Here is a 17,143-nt window from a genome sequence, read left to right on the forward strand (position 1 = left end):
TTTAGGATTTATTCTTAAACAGTTTTTGCTCGACCAATCAAGCAATTTGCAGAGAGTTTCATTAGCGGTATGCAGTAGGTGAAAACTATTATCTGATGTGAAAAACAAGCTGGTATCATCAGCGTACAAAACAAACTTGACATGCTTATCAATACGAACCACATCGTTCACATAGATATTAAACAAAAACGGTCCCAAAACGCTGCCTTGAGGGACGCCGCATGGTATTTCTTTAAAGGACGACAGACTGCCATCGATAACTACAGACTGCATGCGTGTTGCAAGGTATGACTTTAAGAGTGAATGGGGTATGCCCCGAATGCCATAGTGATACAGTTTATTAAGGAGAACAGTATGGTTGAGGCAGTCGAAAGCTTTGCTATAATCTACAAACACCCCAAGCGTTAGTTTATTTGCATCCATGTTTTTGAGTATCAATTCCTTTTGAATCAAAAGGGCAGACTCGGTAGAGCACCCTTTTCTGAACCCATGCTGACATTCAGAAAGAAGTTTATGCTTGGTAAAAAAGGGGTCGAGACGAGACAGAATAACTTTTTCAAGACCTTTTGAAAACACTGGGAGAACTGACACTGGTCGGTAGTTGGCAGCATCATTTTTGTCGCCACCTTTATATATAACTGAAACTTTTGCGCGTTTCATGTTTAGTGGAAAAAAACCCGTCTCCAAAGCAAGGTTATAAATGTGTACGAGGGCTGGACAGATGACGTCGAGGACGTATTTGACCGGTCGGACCTGGATATTATCTATGTCAAGGCTTTTACTGTTCTTTAGTGACGTAAATATGTTGTAAACCTCAGCTGTATTAGTTGGCACCATAAAAACAGTGTTCAAGAGGTTGTCGTCAAGGACGCAAGACGTTACAGAAGGAGCAGCATTGTTAGTCATGGCAGTTATGTAGTGGGTGTTGAAATGCTCTGCTAGAGCACCTTCAGTAAGCAGTTGACCTTCGACAGTCATCTGAAACTGATTAGGCGCAGCTGTACGCAGGCCGAGTGCGTCGTTCACAATCTTCCAGATCCGATCAGGACGAGATGTCGAGGCATCCTGAATCAGCTGCTGAAAGTACTGCACTTTGGCTTTCCTTAGTTCTGATGTGATTCGATTGCGTAGTTTCTTGAACTCTGCAAATATGGAAGGCTTACGCGTTTTTAAGAACAGAGCGAAAAGCTTATTTTTATCTTCAATCATTTTTACCTGCTCGATGCCGATCCAAGGTTTTCTTATCGATCGACGCTGCCTAACAGATTTCAGTTTGAAGCATGCCTTGTAATGGGCAGAAAAAATAGTCATAAAAGTGTCGTATGCTTTATCTGCAGTACTTTCTGCAAAAACCTCAGACCAGTCAGTGCTAATAATTTTGTTCCTAAAATCATCGAGACTGGTGTCATTTATAGATTGAAAAATGAACTTTGAACGAGAAGGTTTGCGACCCACAGCGACGTCTGAATAAGCCATAAAAACAGGACAATGATCACTCAGGCTGCAATTGACGGTTCCGGCTGCGGTTACTGGTGTGTTGCTGTTCGTAATCAATAGGTCCAAAACCGATGCAGTTGTTGATGTGACACGCGTTGGTGTTTTAATGACGTTTTGAAACCCACAGGCTGCAAGTTTGTTGTTCAGTTCAGTAGAAGAGGTATTACCTGCAGTAACATTAATATTAAAATCTCCACCAAGAACTAGCCGCAATCGTTCGAAGGATGCATATTCGAGTAGGTTATCCACAAAGTCCATGAATCTTTTAACATCGCCTGAAGGAGGTCGGTATACGACAGCGAAAAGAGTGCTCTCTTGTTGCAAACAAAGTGCTTCATAATGTTTGGTGATATCGGTAAACTGGGACACCTTCTCACTTGATAAACTGGATCGTGGCAGAAGCCCCTTGTTTGGTAAATCAAGCGTTGGATTAGTTTACGTCCTAGTCGACGCGGTGTGGTAGAAGACAAGAGCAATTGTAGTCTAACGTTCTCCCTATCCTGACATGGCTACCAATGACGTTAGCGCCATCTCTGGGCACGCCACTCAAATTCGCAGGTCCCAGTGCTCCGCAAGCCCTCGTTCCGCCGCCTGGCTGCAAGGCCTGCTGCGGTCGTGCCCATCGTAACTCCCGTGGTGGCCACGCAGGGGTCATCGCCAGTCAGCATTGACTACGCAGGCGTCAGCGCCAGAAGTCCAAGCGGCGGCGGTGTCAGAACATCGCCAGTCAACATTGACTACGCAGGCGGCCTCGTCGGCAGAAGCAGCGCAGGCGTCAGCGCCAGAAGCGCAAGCGGCGGCGGTGTCAGAAGCGGAGGCAGCGGGGGCGGCAGCGCTGGCGGCAGTGGGGCTGCAGCCGGTGGCTCAGCTCGTACCGTCAAGAAGGTGCGCCGTCGCAAGCCCGCCGAATTCTTCAAGAAGTCCATCATCAACAAGCCGCGCCCCAAGACATCCGGCCCTCGGGTCCGTGTCGTTCAAGTCACCAAGAACGGAGGCGTGAGGACCGTCGATGTGCCCGTCTACAAGGACTAAGCGCGTTGCCTCTAAATTATTTCCCCGTACGTCTTGAGAAGTCGCCAATGAGGATACTGAATGTCGGTCCCCCAACCTGCCTGCGCTGGCTGGCCCGCTAGCATAAGGTCGAGGCAACTCAGCATCTACCAGCTCGGTTTACGCAAACAGCTGGGGCTAGGCTGTCCAGCCTTTATACCTGTTGTGCAGGTCGGTGTGTGCTTGCACTTGCCGAGGGTTTTACGTACCAGTGAACTGGGCGCGAAAGTGCGAGAGTTTCGACTAAGAATGTTAATTTTTTTTTTTTTTACCTAGAACTTGCCACGCGTCTTGGGAGGCTGATCGCGCGTGCTTGTGGCATCCTGTTCAGTGCCACAAAAAGCTCTTGCAAAGTGCGGTATCCGCTGCGCTCAAGTCAGGCATTGAGCAAGTTCCGTAGATCACCAAGGCCTACGCAAACACTGCGCTGGGGCAATCACACAAGACCAGACTTGGCGCGGCCGTACTCTTGACGTAGTTCATGATGTGGTGAAGTGTGCTGTACGCCAGTCAGCATTCCAGCGCGGAAAAACGTATTTAACACCTTCGTGGGTATTTCTGTGCGTGTGGAATATGTTTTTAACGTTTTTATGCGGATTCAGTCATCACATGCCACGCTTTGGAGGGTACAGGTATGGTGAAGTCTGTTAAACGTCTATGCCCTGTCTCACAATTTGGCGGCTCCAAAGGGCAAGCAGCAGCTGTCGCTAGCGAGTCATAGGCCGATCTATCAAATCGAATCGCACGTAACAATGTTTCGGGACTGGCTCGCACCCATAACTTCGGCAGTCGTGACAGCACGGCGCACAGTAAAGTAGCTTCCACTTCAATGCTAACAAACTGTAAGACTGGGCATAGCAAATTCACCGCGTGGGTGGGTTTCTATATCGCGTTGAATGGGGCCTTTTACTGTGAACCGAGTGCTAACACATGAATACGATACGCAAGTGTTAGTAGCTGTGAGTTAATAGCAGTGTACGGAAAAGCGGGTTGTGGACAATGCTTAGCGTCCTCAGAATACGGCAAGTATATTCCGCGGCTGTGGTGTACAATATATAGTGCGCCACACTGCCACGTACTGTGAACAGCTGAATAGGTATGACACGCCGAAATGGATACAAACGGATGCAAGGTCACAAAGATGCGGTCAGATGCGTACGCTACTTTACCTGAAGTCACAGCTACAGCAAGGTTACTACAGTTTAAGACGGTTTCACGCTCCCTAATGTGCCTAGTTCTGCGGCTTTTTAACTACATATTCGTTTGAGAATCTAAACGAGGCCAAATGCACCTGCTTACTGGATAGTACTCGCGGCTTGTCCAAGCACACGCATTGGGTTGCTCTAACGCACGGCTGTCATTGCAGTTTCTTTTCTTGGAGAGGGGGGAGGGAGACTTGGTAATGGTGAAGCTGAATTTGCGTCTGAGTCTTTGGTGAAAGAACTTTATTTTATGGTATAAAAGCTGTGGCGTCAATTTCCGGCATTACCGTCAGAAAAAAATTCCATGCACTGCAACATCCAAGTTTACAACTCATGGTTATCCTCTGGAAGATTGGCAGCTCATGTAGCCATGTTACCGCTTAACGGCTAGTGACCAAAGCAAAGTCCGGCATCGAACCGCTGCATATATATTACGCTGAAAGTTTGGCATCCATATCTCTTGATTATATTTTCCTTCAACTTATGCCCAGGAAAGGCGCTTCCGTGCAGCTGTAGCTGCGACTTCTGTTTTGTTGTAACTGTTTGTGTTTGCGGTAAAATATATTTCACGAGCTACCGTAGGCTGCTAAGTGAGCAGCGGTGGTTTTGGAATCTTTTTGTCCAGTGCAAATGCTTCACGTTGCTTCTCCGCCTCACGAGCATCATCACCGGGAAGGTGGGCTCTGCCACCGAGTGCTTCAGGTAGTTAGTGGTCACCGCTCTTTGAGTTCTCTTACTACACGCATGTACAAAGTACGCTACTCAAGTTTTATATATGTATGTCTATTCTATATACAACTATGCGTCTTGTGTTAAGAGCGTCACATCAAAGAAACGCTCTTGCTGGGTTGCGTTGCAAACTTGCACTTAAAGCAGAGCGCAGTTAGAGTCGTTGTCAGTGGAGGGAGGACGTTTTGACGATAACCAAATCGTTATGCAGTACAAATGGAAACTTCTTATTACAGTGCGAACGCCTTTACTGCAAGTTTTAGGTGTGTCTGGAAGCTTAGTAGCAAGCGGAGTTCAACGTGCAGAGCACACTCACTCCTCAGAATGACGAACCAATGTCGACCTGGCCACTTATGCATGTGCAAAAAAAAGTTATATCTAATTTCCCAGATAATTTTTATGAAAGAAAAAGACAAATATGAGACAGTGTGTTGAATTATACCTTGCCCTGTTCGTTGAAGAACGGGGCAAAGAAAAATTGCTGCGTCGCAATGTTATTTAAGGCTATTTGCTTAACGACAATCATTCTCATTTTATTTGTTTCTCGCGTTGTCCAGTTGTGACCATTATATTTCTGATCCTGTACTAATTGTAAAATTTGTGGCTCTTCCTTTCATTCTATTTTTTTCCTATGAAAGATAATTTACTTGCTGAGTGCTTCTTCCGCATTGATTTCCAGATATGCAGTTCGATTTCCTCGAGGTCTCTTGTGTCACATTTGCTTTATTCTGTGACTGCACTTCTTTGTTTCGTTTTTTTTTTGTGAAGATCTTTCATATTTATAAACAGCGTGGATGCGGAACGACGTGCCTGACTTCTGGCGGTGTCCTGCCATGCCGGGCTCTGCTTTGTGCTTTTTTTTTTTCTTGTTTGTAAGTTTTTGTTGATGTTTTTGTTTCTGCTTTATTGCTTCTTATGCCCTATGTTTTCCGATGCAGTAAAATCGCAATAAATTTATTGTCACATGGCAGAAATGTGTTTGAGCGTGCTCGACTGAATAAAGCTGGTACACTGAACTGCGCCAAAAACATCTCGATGATGTTATCTTGGAATACTACCATGCATCTTGACGCATCAAAAGCACTTTCTAACCTTGAAAGCCATGCCCGGCCCAACGAAACATAGCGACCTGTGGGGACATATTCAAACTCGCGAAACTGAACGGGAATATTTTTCTATTTTAAGCGCTGGTTCAGTCCCTCCAGCGCTGTTCTGGACCCGCAGATAGTGCGTCATGGCCTGCGTTATGGCCTGTTTTTTTAAAGCGATAGAATTAAAGGCCCCATTATCCAGGAAACCTGGCCATAGAGAAACCCAGGAGGCAGGTTGGCCACCTAGATCACGTGACCCTGCGGCGCCATCACAACCTGCCCACCGGATAGTGAACAAACTGCCCACCGTGGTGAAGGGCAGTTCAATTAAATTAATGATTGGTCGCTCGGGAAGAGCAACTTGGGCCGAACAAGGCCCACCGCTGGGAGCACCTGCCATCGCAGGGCAGTGGCGCATCGCTTAACCGCTGCACCACTGCTCCAGGAGTGGTATGAAGGCTCCCAGGGATCTATAAATGCATAGAATAGAGAATGACCTTCTGCATGTATGGGAATTCACCAAATACGCTATCGCGTCATACTCTTAAGGAGGAGCTTAAGTGTCCCCTCTGATTTTTCGGCAAGTTTTTCGGCCATGTATAGCAGCTTCAAGTTAAGAACTTCACTACAATACTACACTATCAACTTTGCGCCACGTGGCGAATATTTGTGCGCAGAGGAAGTGCAGTGCTGTCTGCAGCTGTCATCCAGTAACGCTATACTGGATACACCACTCTCAACAATTAAGGAGCCTGACAGTAGTAGGGGCCTAACAGTAGTAGTATTAGTTAACCAGCCTGCTAGTTAGTTCGTCTTATCTGTATTCTGAAGTACTGCACTGCTTACAATGCTATGCCGAAAAAAGTTCTCTTCTAACTCAAGAAGCCTATTTTGAAAAATTGTGTAGTCTTAGGTGAGGCACTCTGTATACCAAACCATGCAATGCTACAGTGTAATCATATACAGGGTGTCCCAGCTAACTTGGACCAAGATTCTGAAAAAACCTAAGCGTTCGTCAGAACTGAAATCGCGTGGATGTTGTTAAGGATTATCTAAAGTTACAGTACCATTTTTTTTACTTGTTCTATTTGAATAATTAGTTGAGATCAATAAACTAACTTTTTAAATATATCTTGAAACGTTCAGGCGTCAGTAGGAAAGTTGTGGAGCTGCACAAATATTGTCCCACCCAGGCACTTCAAACGAGATAGACTTAGCGTGGGAGTTTTTATTCGGCTTAAACGAAAGCCCGCGGAGTTTTAAAAAAATACCACGTGACAGCGCGCTCGGTGCGCCCGATGCGCCGCGATTACAGCGCTATCATCCATGCTTTGTAAAGAGCACCACTCGCTTCGTGCCTTTCGTGCTGCCCTAGACAGAGCTTCGCGTTGTGCTTGGTTTCAAGGTAAGCGCCAGTGGGTTCGGGTGGCAGTTGAAAGAAAGTGCGGCTCCGGTTCCTGGGGTGATAATGGCACTCTCCCGTTAGCAGAATGCATTTGGGAACAAGACCCCAACAAAGACGCATTATAACAAGCTTAATAACGTCGTCTGAATTACGCTGAAAAACGGGAGCCGCTTTCTTTTGACTGCCGCACGAACCCACTAGCGCTTAACTTGGAACCAAGTCCAACGCGAAGCTCTTTCTTGGGCAGCACGAAAGGCGCGAAGCGAGTGATGATTCTTACAAAGCACGGATGAGAGCGCTGTAATCGCGTCGCATTCGGACGCACGGAGCACGCTGTCACGTGATATTTTTTAAACTGCGCACGCTTTCGTTCTTCCCGAATAAAAACGGCCACGCTGAGTCTGTCTCGTTGGAAGTTCCCGGGTTGGACAATATTTGTCGAGATCCGCACCTTTCCTACGGACGCCTTAACGTTTCAAGCTATATTTAAAAAGTTAATTTATTTATCTCTACCAATTATTAAAGTAGAACGAAAAAAAAATAGTACTGTAACTTTAGATAAACCCTAACAATATCCACGCGATTTCAGTTCTGAAGAACGCTTGGGTTTTTTCAGAATCTTGGCCAAGTTAGCTGGGACACCCTACTAAGCATTGCCCTAGTGTACTTTACTACCCTTCACTGTACTTCACTACATTATACCACACCTTACTATACTACAACCACTGATACAGTGCTTCGAGCTTCCGTAATGTCGGTTTAGAAAGCAGAGCTTTGCAAATGCTCAAACTGCACCTCTGATGCCATCGAAATCTGCATGCGCCTGCATCATGAGACGGCACCAATACTATCGTGAGTTAACGGTTTTAGACAAAGTAGACGGTAATTATAAGTCTCATCCAGGTGATTAAGCGAGACAGAGGCTGAGACTTAGCTGTACGAATTATGGTGGCATCCTAAATTGTGCCGCACAGTCTTTAACATGGAAATGGCAATGTTTCACAGCATGCTGATGAAAATGCGTTGAAGTTTCAGCGCTAGGAGTTTACTGACCATATACCGGGTGTTTAAGCGAACACTTTAAAATGTTTCTGAAAATATCGGGCTCAATATAGCAAAACAAATAGGTCTCGGTTCACACTCTCTGCTCCGGCGGACACAATACGCTGCAAAACCCCTCTAATTATCCAGGTAATGAACAAAAACCCACTAATTAACTTTTCAATTACCGTAGCTGGGTGGTTAGCACCAACTGCGACTTTGATGCCGTGAACAAGACGATGTCACGTCAGTTTTTGAAATGAAGAAAAACTCAATTTCTAGAGCCCTGCAACGCGAAGAAATCCGACGCTTTTTCCCGCACGGGACCGAAACTGGGCGCACGAGGAGCGCAGGAAGTATGGCGTATGCGAAGCTTCCGCTGGTGACGTGTCGTAATGAATGCAGTGCCCAATTCTAAACCCGTGTGCTAACTTTCCTCGCTAGAGAACCCCGGCGCTCAGCTTAGACCGCGGCCGGCGTTATCGCTCGGAGTAAGGAAAATTATAGTCATCGTCAGCTACGGGAACGTCGATTTTGAAAGCCCTGATGGGCGCATCAGGAGGCGTTTTGTTTATGTGTGTGTGGGTCTCCGCCACTTCTGGTACGGCTGCTCGGTGCGCTCGTTTTTTGTGAGTCATCATGAATTCATTTACTCACTAGGTTGATTATCTATTTTTTGATAAAGGCTGCGCAGCAGGGACCACATCCGAAAAAGAAAAGCTTTGTCAGCGTGGCAAGGACAGCTTGCGGGGCAGTGGCTGTGTGCTATCATAGAGTAACATAAAAGTAAAGCGCGGACACTCGGGCCCTTTCACGGCCGAGTTCGGCGCTTCCCCGTTTCCGCCAGATGGCACTGAACGTGCAAATAAAAAAAGAAAAAGAGTATGGTCTTGGCTTCCTTCTGCGGAGTGACTGATGCGCTCATTGTCACCCTGACAGAATGCACGTAGTAGGTTCACAGCCGCTTGCCAAGCGCACGCGATGCGTGGCATAACGCCTTTGCGGCTTGTGGGTGACGTGTTAGCCGCGGCGTCCAGGCAAGCGATCAAAGCCAAACGCTTTTGACGAGCATTGCACGTCGAAACCTGGGGCCCTATTCTCGATATTCACATTCGCCTGTCGGCGCCATATTGCCTCTCTGATTGGCTGTCAGAAGTGTCAATCGCCGTCAATGGGCGTGTCAATCAGGGTCGGTTACGCGAGCACTTTTCGCGGTGACGTCGATTTGACGTGGCATTGAAAATGCATTTTCGTAGCGCTATTCTTGGTGCCCGGCTGGTACATATATGTGATTGTGAAGGGAAAAGAAGCTACAAGCGGTCCGTGCGAGAGCACTTGCGCTCGACTTGCCAATTCGGAGAAAATAGCTGCACACCGGAAATGGCAACTTCCTAAAATCTGATTGGTTGGAACAATATCACGTAAATCACGTGATAGGCACACATTTTGGAGTGATGTCAGAATGACGTTTCATCACGTTTACGTTGTGCCGCCATTGCAAAAAATGGCTGAAATTCGCCGCCATCATTTCGCCCGGCGAAAGGTACCCGAATCATGCAAATGAGTTAGTGAAATGCTGATTTATACGGCGTTAGGTAGCCGCATTTTAACGGGTATTTATTTCAAGACAAAACTAAGCTTACAAAAGTCTTGTTTTGATTGCACAATGTAATGATATCGCGTTGTAAGAGCTCATCTGAAATAAGTAACCCTCGAGAGCGTTAATAGTGAAGGCTTAAGCGTACAGCCGCATGGGGGCGCTAACTGCTCTCTCGTTGCAAACCCTTCGCTCGCGGTGAGAAATCATCCGTCCGTGCGGTTAGTGAAGCGCGAAAATTGCTCGAATGGCGGTGCCGGCGCTGCGATTTGCTGCTCCTTGCATTCATTCGTCGTTTGTTAAACCCTAGAAGTGGGAAAGGTGAGCGACTTTCGAGGTCACCGCGATGCTTTCGAGTTGTCTCTGACTAGACAGCTCGTCTGTGCAATCATCTGACGAGGCATATATGTGGTGGCTATGCAAGGATGCATTGCGGCGAGAAGCAGTGCCGAACTGTCGAGCTCTGAGGGACGATCGCCAGCTGTGAAACGTCGCTGAACGGATGGGCTTTGCCTCGCGTGATGAGCGGATGACACGAGAGGTGTTCGCGCGGCCGAGCAACAAACTCCAGGAATGTGTCGGGCTTCTTGACGAGACATCCGTGTGTGTGTAGCATCATTCTCATTCCTTTCGCATGCATGCTGGAGATGACTTTAAAACAAGAATCCGAAATTTGTATTCGGCACTTCGCGTTGCTTTTTTCATACTGTGTTTCAGTTTTTGCACACAGCGCCAAGTTGAGAAAACAAAGCCTAGCATGCTAGTACGTTGATCGATTTCTTTGTGTTTGGTGTTGATGAATGTGAAAGGCAGCATCGGTGAAATCAGCTGAAAGGCGTCGTTTCCTTAAGTGTGAAAAAAAAAAAAAATGCGTGACATTGTAAAAGAATACTATAACCTGTCTTAAGCATTATTAATGAAGCACACTAAAGTGATTTCGCTATTCAAGCTGAAATTTTCATAACAGTGTTACATCATCAGTTACGCAGCAGTCACGTGGAAATTACCGTAGGAGGGTGGAAAAAATTATTTCTCTAAGGGCACACGGAAAACAAATATATATGAGTCTTGTACATTTTATTTACAGGTGTGGTGTTCCTGCCGGTGAAGGTTCCAGCTCACAAGAATCTGTGCGGGATCCATCCATGACCCATTTATGTGCAGTCTCTCTCCATGTGCTGCCCGCATGGAAATCGTTAAACTGGTGAGCATGTGCTTAGTGTGTTGTGGCAGGCATGAAGGGATAGCATGTTTGCCTGCAGTAAGATTGCATGCGGCTAATGATATCTGTCTGCATTTATATATAGTTTATTGAGCAAGGAAGAACAGTGTAAATAGAACCACATGTAAATTAATCATGTCTGTACTTTTCAGGTGACAGTGGAGATAGGTGTGGGTGACACGCAGTGTTGTTCTCTGGCTTTGGATTTCTCTTAGTGACCGCAATGTCAAGGTAGCCTCATTTCAATTGGTGCAAAATGAAAAAGCATGCATATACTAAAAAACTCATGGTAGTCATAAACAGTTGAACTTGTGCCCTTCCTTGCAGTGCATTCTGTGGTGGTTTTCTTGAGTATATAAAGTGTGTGTTAATTATTTGTATCCATCAGTTTGGGAAATGTGTCATCAAGTACCTCTAGCTATATGGCAACACTTCGTTTTGATACTAATGATTGATTTTGCAGTCAGCGTATTTTACATTTGTGCGTAAAACTAGACAATAGTTGAACTTGAGGCTTCAACAATTTCTCATATTTGGAAACGCAATGTCTAGCTCGTTGGAAGATTTCAGTGCACAGCGTTGATTAATGTGCAGGTGATGGTTTGCATCTTATGCAGATGTGGTGGACTACTCTCACCGTGGGGTCTCGTGTGCTCGGGAGCCATGATGCCAGATTCATCTTCGCTCACCCCTCGGCTGGACTGGCTGCCTAGCTGGGTGGTGATACCGGGTTCCTGAACGATTACATGAGGTGTCTGCAAAGGTGTCATGGTCATGGTACGCCATGGTCAAGAGTTCTCTGCAAAGGTCAGCGGAGCTTGCACTGTGCAACACAACATATTCATCCACACTCAGCTGCAGGACCATGACACCACTGGCAGGTGGTGATAACAGAAGGAGCACCAACATCAACAGCAAGGAGGAGGACACAGCACCATTTGGATTCTACCTGACAGACAGGAAGTGCATGATCAGCAGCTGCTTTCGAGAATTGCACTCACTGCCGTGATTGTCACGTGTAGCTATGCCACAAGTAATCAGCATACATTTGCTCTGCTTCAAGTTTGATAGCATACTGCCAGGAAGCTGATGAAGTCTTCATCATTTTGGTGCTGTTCTTTGAATAGGACCATATTGGTGATATCCATGACAGTAGAAATCATTTTTGTCTGGTGCTGCAGTTTTGTGTGAGTCAGGAAGTGCCCCAAGTGTTTTCAGCCTACCGTCTGCCAACTTGCTGAGTGCATGCTTCAACACATGCTTTGGTGATTGTGAAGAAGTGCCATCCCTTCGTGTGGTGCCTCCCTACGTGTTCTGCTTGTACACAACGCACATTTTATTTGGTGCTTAAGTTCAGTGAAGGACAGGAAAGCACCAAAATGTTTTCCTTCCAGCACCTGGGTGTTGACTGGACATGCTTTCACCAATGCATTGTTTGCTTTGGTGTTTGTTGAGAGCCAGCAGTCCACAACATGCTCAACATACAGCATGGTCGCTGTGTCTCTAGTCATTTACAACATCTGTTCTTCAGGGTGCAATACATCTTGTGTGGCACTGTTTGTGTGATGAGATCACAACATGCTTTGCCTCATGGCATTTGGTTGCCTCTGTCTGCTTCTTTCACATGCTGCACGTAGTTATACAGCAGTGAACTATTTTTCCTGAAGGAAAAGTCATGTAATTGTTTCACGGTCATTTTCTCAGATGAAAATGCAAAGCCTGGCCAGCGCTCTGACACGTGTACCCATTCCCATCTTCTAGCTCAAATTTGTACCTGTGACGAAAACCTAGAAATTGTACATTAATTCAGTTGAAGGTAAATGGAGGCATAAATTATGCAGCTGGACGTAATTTGTGTTTCAATAATAAAGCTCCAAATGGCATTTTGTAGCTGGAACGGTATGATCCGGTTCAATAATTCTACTGGAAATGGATCATAATAGTCGTAGTAGTGGTAGTAAACTTTGTTGATCTTTCTGGGTTACTCAGGCGGTCTTCCCAGGTTTGGGATTTTTTTCTCTTTCCAGGATTTGCGGTCTGTGTTGTTTTTCTGCATGCATTGGAAGATCACTGCCCACCTGTCCTCCCAGTGAAACTCTGTTAGATCCCATTTTCATTGACATGTTCCCTTGCGTTTTGCTTCATGCAAATTGGGGATGCTGTTTGGTCATTTTATGAAAAATCCGAGACAACCTGCTCACCCCCTGAACCCTTAGTGTGACTGGACCATATCAGTGTACGTGCTGCCATTTTTCTGTTTAGCAAAGGCGACTGCTGGCTACTTAAGTTTGCAAACTAGGCAACACTAATGTGCATGTACACCACTGTCAAACGGTTATGAAAGATGAGTCTGTCCCAAAAAAATTCTTATCTTTGTAGACGAGACATATTCGTCAATGTGTATTGTTGCACTAGGTAATGATTCGCAGTTAGGCTGCATAATGAATTCTAGGATGCATGAAGTTCAGTGATGGAAATAAATTATTTTGCCAATAATGGCTTCCACAAACTTTTCACTCTGCATGTAAAAGACACCTCACTTTTTTTGAGAAAATTGCAACACCTAAGAGGCAATGCAACTTGTCTCGCTCCCCAAAAATGTAGGGGCACACTTAAGCTCAGCATTCATGGGTATCACACAACAGTGTTCATGGCTCCCTGCAGCGGTTTCTCTTCACACACACAGTCACTGTTCTTCATTCATGTTCACACATTTATCAGAGTTGCCTCAGCACAGGTTCCCAATTCTTGTCTTTGAACTCTTCCACACTGCAGTTCACCTATGTAATGTTATTGTAATTAGTTTCTCACTAATTGGCACATCTCTAGTTCACTGCAGTAATTACATTGCTAGGCTTCAAATTAAGCCAACAGCACCCACACATCACTCCCCCCCCCCCCCCCCCTTTGTACCTCAGCAAAGTCAATGTGCCTACACGGTCTAGTTGGTAGCGTGCCTGGCTGGCGATCCAGGGGTCATGGGTTTCAAGGCAGAAAGAAATTTATTAATTTTCTGTGCGTAAAATCTATTATTTTATAAAGTGAAGTAGTTTCAGACGTGTGCTGACGTTTGATTCAGATTACAAATCCTCTTTTCAGTGACTTTCACTGTGGACATACACGCGTGAAGCTTGTCTTTTGACGCAATGCCGGCTGGATAACACTGGGTTTTCTGCTGAATGGCAGCCTCTCTCCTTGACAGTGGTGTGTGCAGGCTTTCCGTACCTTTCTTTTCTGGCTGCACATGGCACCCAATAACTTCTTAGCACTAATTGCGATGCCATCACATACCATACAGCACTAATAATATTACCTGGTGGTAGTCGGAAAAAAAAAATTATTCTTATAGTGTGAAAAAAGAATAGCAGCCTGTTTCCACCTGACTTGGTTTGGTTTCATACTTCTGCTAGAACTTTCAGAGAAATTAGCCAGCAAAGCTGTACAAGACGGTAATTTTTCAGGGAGCTTAAATTTTATGCACAGGCACTTGCAATGACTCCAATTTCATCAACATTTTGCTACCTGTTCTATCATTATATTGGTGGTGAATAGCTTCTGTTCATTTATTTAACACTCTCCTCGTGGAAACTCTGAATCAGACTTGCTTACCATTTTTCAAGCTGCCTTAATCATGCTCAAAAAAACAATTTACCCTCCATGTGCACACACCACTAGGCATTTTAAGTGTTCTGTTTTTTTTTTTCTCATGCAGTGGAGTGTAATACGTACATAGAGGGGAGAAATCTCCAACCTGTCACTTATGCTCGAGCACCAGAGCGGATTTTAAACGCTCATATCAGGCTTGCCCAAACAAACCGGAACCTCCTTTCCAAGGGGTGGAATCACAGGAGCGATGGGAGGCTTCTCTGCGCAGCTCACAGGCAGAGCTTCAGCTTTGCATCATGGCCTGGGCCTTGAAGGTTGCTGCAGCCAAACAGTGCCTGGTCACCTAAAGTGGCCTGAGGGCCGTCGCCGACCTCTTCAACACCCCTTCACTAACCCTCACCTGATCCACTGAAGTGGGACTAATAAAGTTATTACCAACCAAGGGCTGTAATAGCCTTCCTGCCAACGCACTTCACCATGGTAATTTTGAACTGCTTCTTTGAACAAATAATCTCTGAGCTGTACACAAGCTTTGTTCTCAGTACAGGTAGGCCCTTTGTTATTGGAATGTGGTAATCTACTGTTGCAGAGCAACCTCGATTAGTCCTCAGTGTCCTTTCAGACATTTGCCGACATTTCAGCACCTACATCTGGTATGGTGCCCTTCACTGAACTGTAGATATCATATTTTGAGTGTACATAGAGGGTTGTCTATTTTAGTTCACAGTAAAGGAAGGTACTTTGAGAGTGAACGCATTTCATTGAGCATTACTCTCCTGCAGTGCGCAATAGTGGCATCACAGGGTCTTTATTGCATCAGTGTATGGTGTAAATGTTGCCTAACGGCATTGTGATCCACCCCTCAAAGAAAACCAATGGCCCTGATATGTATGTGGTCAGGAGTGTGCACAGAGGGAAAGTCATGCACTTGCACATCAGGCTAGAAACATGGCTGAGGCCTCTTGTAGATTGCTCGTGGAGTGCACAGGGCTTGCCAAAACCAATCCACATCATCCAGTGTTATCATGCTGCATTAAGAGACCTTTTGCTAGAATACCACTGCTTGTCTGTGATGCTGCCTCCCTCAAATACTGTGGGTCATGTTAGCCTTGCATTTCTTGCCCCATTTGTGTGTTATGTTGCTGCTGTGCATGCTTGTGCTTTTCTTGTTGTGTTGCTGTTTTTCCTTCTTAACTCACCGTTGTTTTTATTATCCTTCAGCTCCTTGACGTGACCCAGAGCCATGTTCAGGCTTAATATGACATGCGCACTAGATAATACGCGTGTATGTGCATGATATGATAATAACTTGCATGCACGTTAAAGAACCCCAGGTGGTCGAAATTTCCGGAGCCCTTCACAACGGCGTCTCTCATAGCCTGAGTCGCTTTGGGACGTTAAACCCCAATAAACCAAACCGATAACTTGCATGAAGCAAATAAAGCAAGTGTCTTGCACACTGCATTACCTGTTTGTGATGTGGCATCACCCTCCACCTTCATTATCCCCCTCTATATTCGTCCCGTTCCCCAATGTTGAGTAGCATATGTGAAGATATCTTTTTCCAGCCGACTTCACCTTTCTTGACATCACACATTGCCCTCTTACAAGGAATCTTGCTGCATTGAAAGGAGCTGCCTGGTGCTGCTGTGGATGCATTACTGTGGTCCTACAGCAAAGGAATTGTAGGGATGGGCATGACAAATTTTGTTTCACCTCTCACATTTTGGTGCGTACTTGCATCACACGAGTGGTGTACCTGCCTATATGCCCTTGGTAAGTGCTGTGTGCCCATTGTTAGACAGAATTAACGAGATTGAGGGCCTTTTCAAACATTGAAATCAAATAGCATTATTGAAAGCCTTTTTTTATTTGAATGAAATTATGTACCTGCTACTCTATGCCATGCATTCGTGAGGTGCTTTTATATAAAGTCCGTGAAGTCTGCTTGCAGGCAGGCTTAGTTAATGTTCACAAAGCAAAAGATGAGTGCCATGTCCTATTGAGATTAAGTGAAACGGCAACACTGAAATACATGCTTCTGTTGATAGTGTACTTTTAGCTTTGTCTGTTTTTCTTTAAGTACTGGCGGGAAACAATATCTCCCTATTTTGCTTTCGCATTTGACGCTTTTGATAATAAGACGTACGCGCTCATAGCGTTGCACTTGACGCGATTCGCAGTCGCGTTTCGTGCGCGGCCGCTTGCAAACGTAACCAAGGGTAGTGTTAAGGTCTATGCACCTGAAGAAGTGACACGGTGAGGTAAAGCTTTCCAACGCCACTGACGCGTTGAGGTTACGATCGAGAGCCAGCCGTTTCTCCGCCAATTCCTCTCCCCGTGACGCTGATCGCATCTCACAAGTACGGAGACGCGACACGCTACGCGATGGCTTCGGGCAATAAGCGTTCGCTTCATGCAGCACAATTACCGCTAAACTCTTATTTCCGTGACGACCGGCCACAGGGTCTTTAGCGTCGCATTCAGCACCATCACTGTGCGGCGAGTACGCCGAGACCGCCGCCGCAACGCAATCCACCGTCCATCTCTACGGCGCTACTTTGCTAACTCACCTTCGCGCCGCAACTCGGCGGTGTTTTTTGTACTTGGCGCCAAGTAGCAGACGACACCGTTTATTTTTTGTCATACTTTTTTCTTTATTCTTCAATGTCGTCATTACATTCTGCTGTTACGCATTTTCGG

At 45.7% G+C, this 17,143-nt stretch overlaps 1 protein-coding gene and 1 long non-coding RNA gene across 2 annotated transcripts in view; both read left to right on the top strand.

Moving 5' to 3' along the window:
* The window catches only part of LOC149342193 (uncharacterized), a 68,840-nt gene extending 64,028 nt beyond the window's left edge, over nt 1–4,812 (top strand). Inside the window, exon 5 of the mRNA XM_089542123.1 lies at nt 2,056–4,812. Coding sequence (XP_089398249.1) covers nt 2,056–2,529 — 474 coding nt within the window. The 3' untranslated portion in view covers nt 2,530–4,812. The remainder of the gene's footprint in view (nt 1–2,055) is intronic.
* A 4,990-nt stretch (nt 4,813–9,802) lies between these two features.
* LOC149342194 (uncharacterized) lies at nt 9,803–11,736 on the top strand. The gene is made up of 3 exons (XR_016283014.1): nt 9,803–10,217; nt 10,700–10,816; nt 11,452–11,736. It is a non-coding gene; the product is annotated as an uncharacterized LOC149342194 (long non-coding RNA).
* Nucleotides 11,737–17,143: the final 5,407 nt, after the last annotated feature.

This window comes from Amblyomma mixtum, chromosome 5 (genome assembly GCF_055824585.1).
Source record: "Amblyomma mixtum isolate Tamu chromosome 5, ASM5582458v1, whole genome shotgun sequence".
NCBI classification, from domain to species: domain Eukaryota; kingdom Metazoa; phylum Arthropoda; class Arachnida; order Ixodida; family Ixodidae; genus Amblyomma; species Amblyomma mixtum.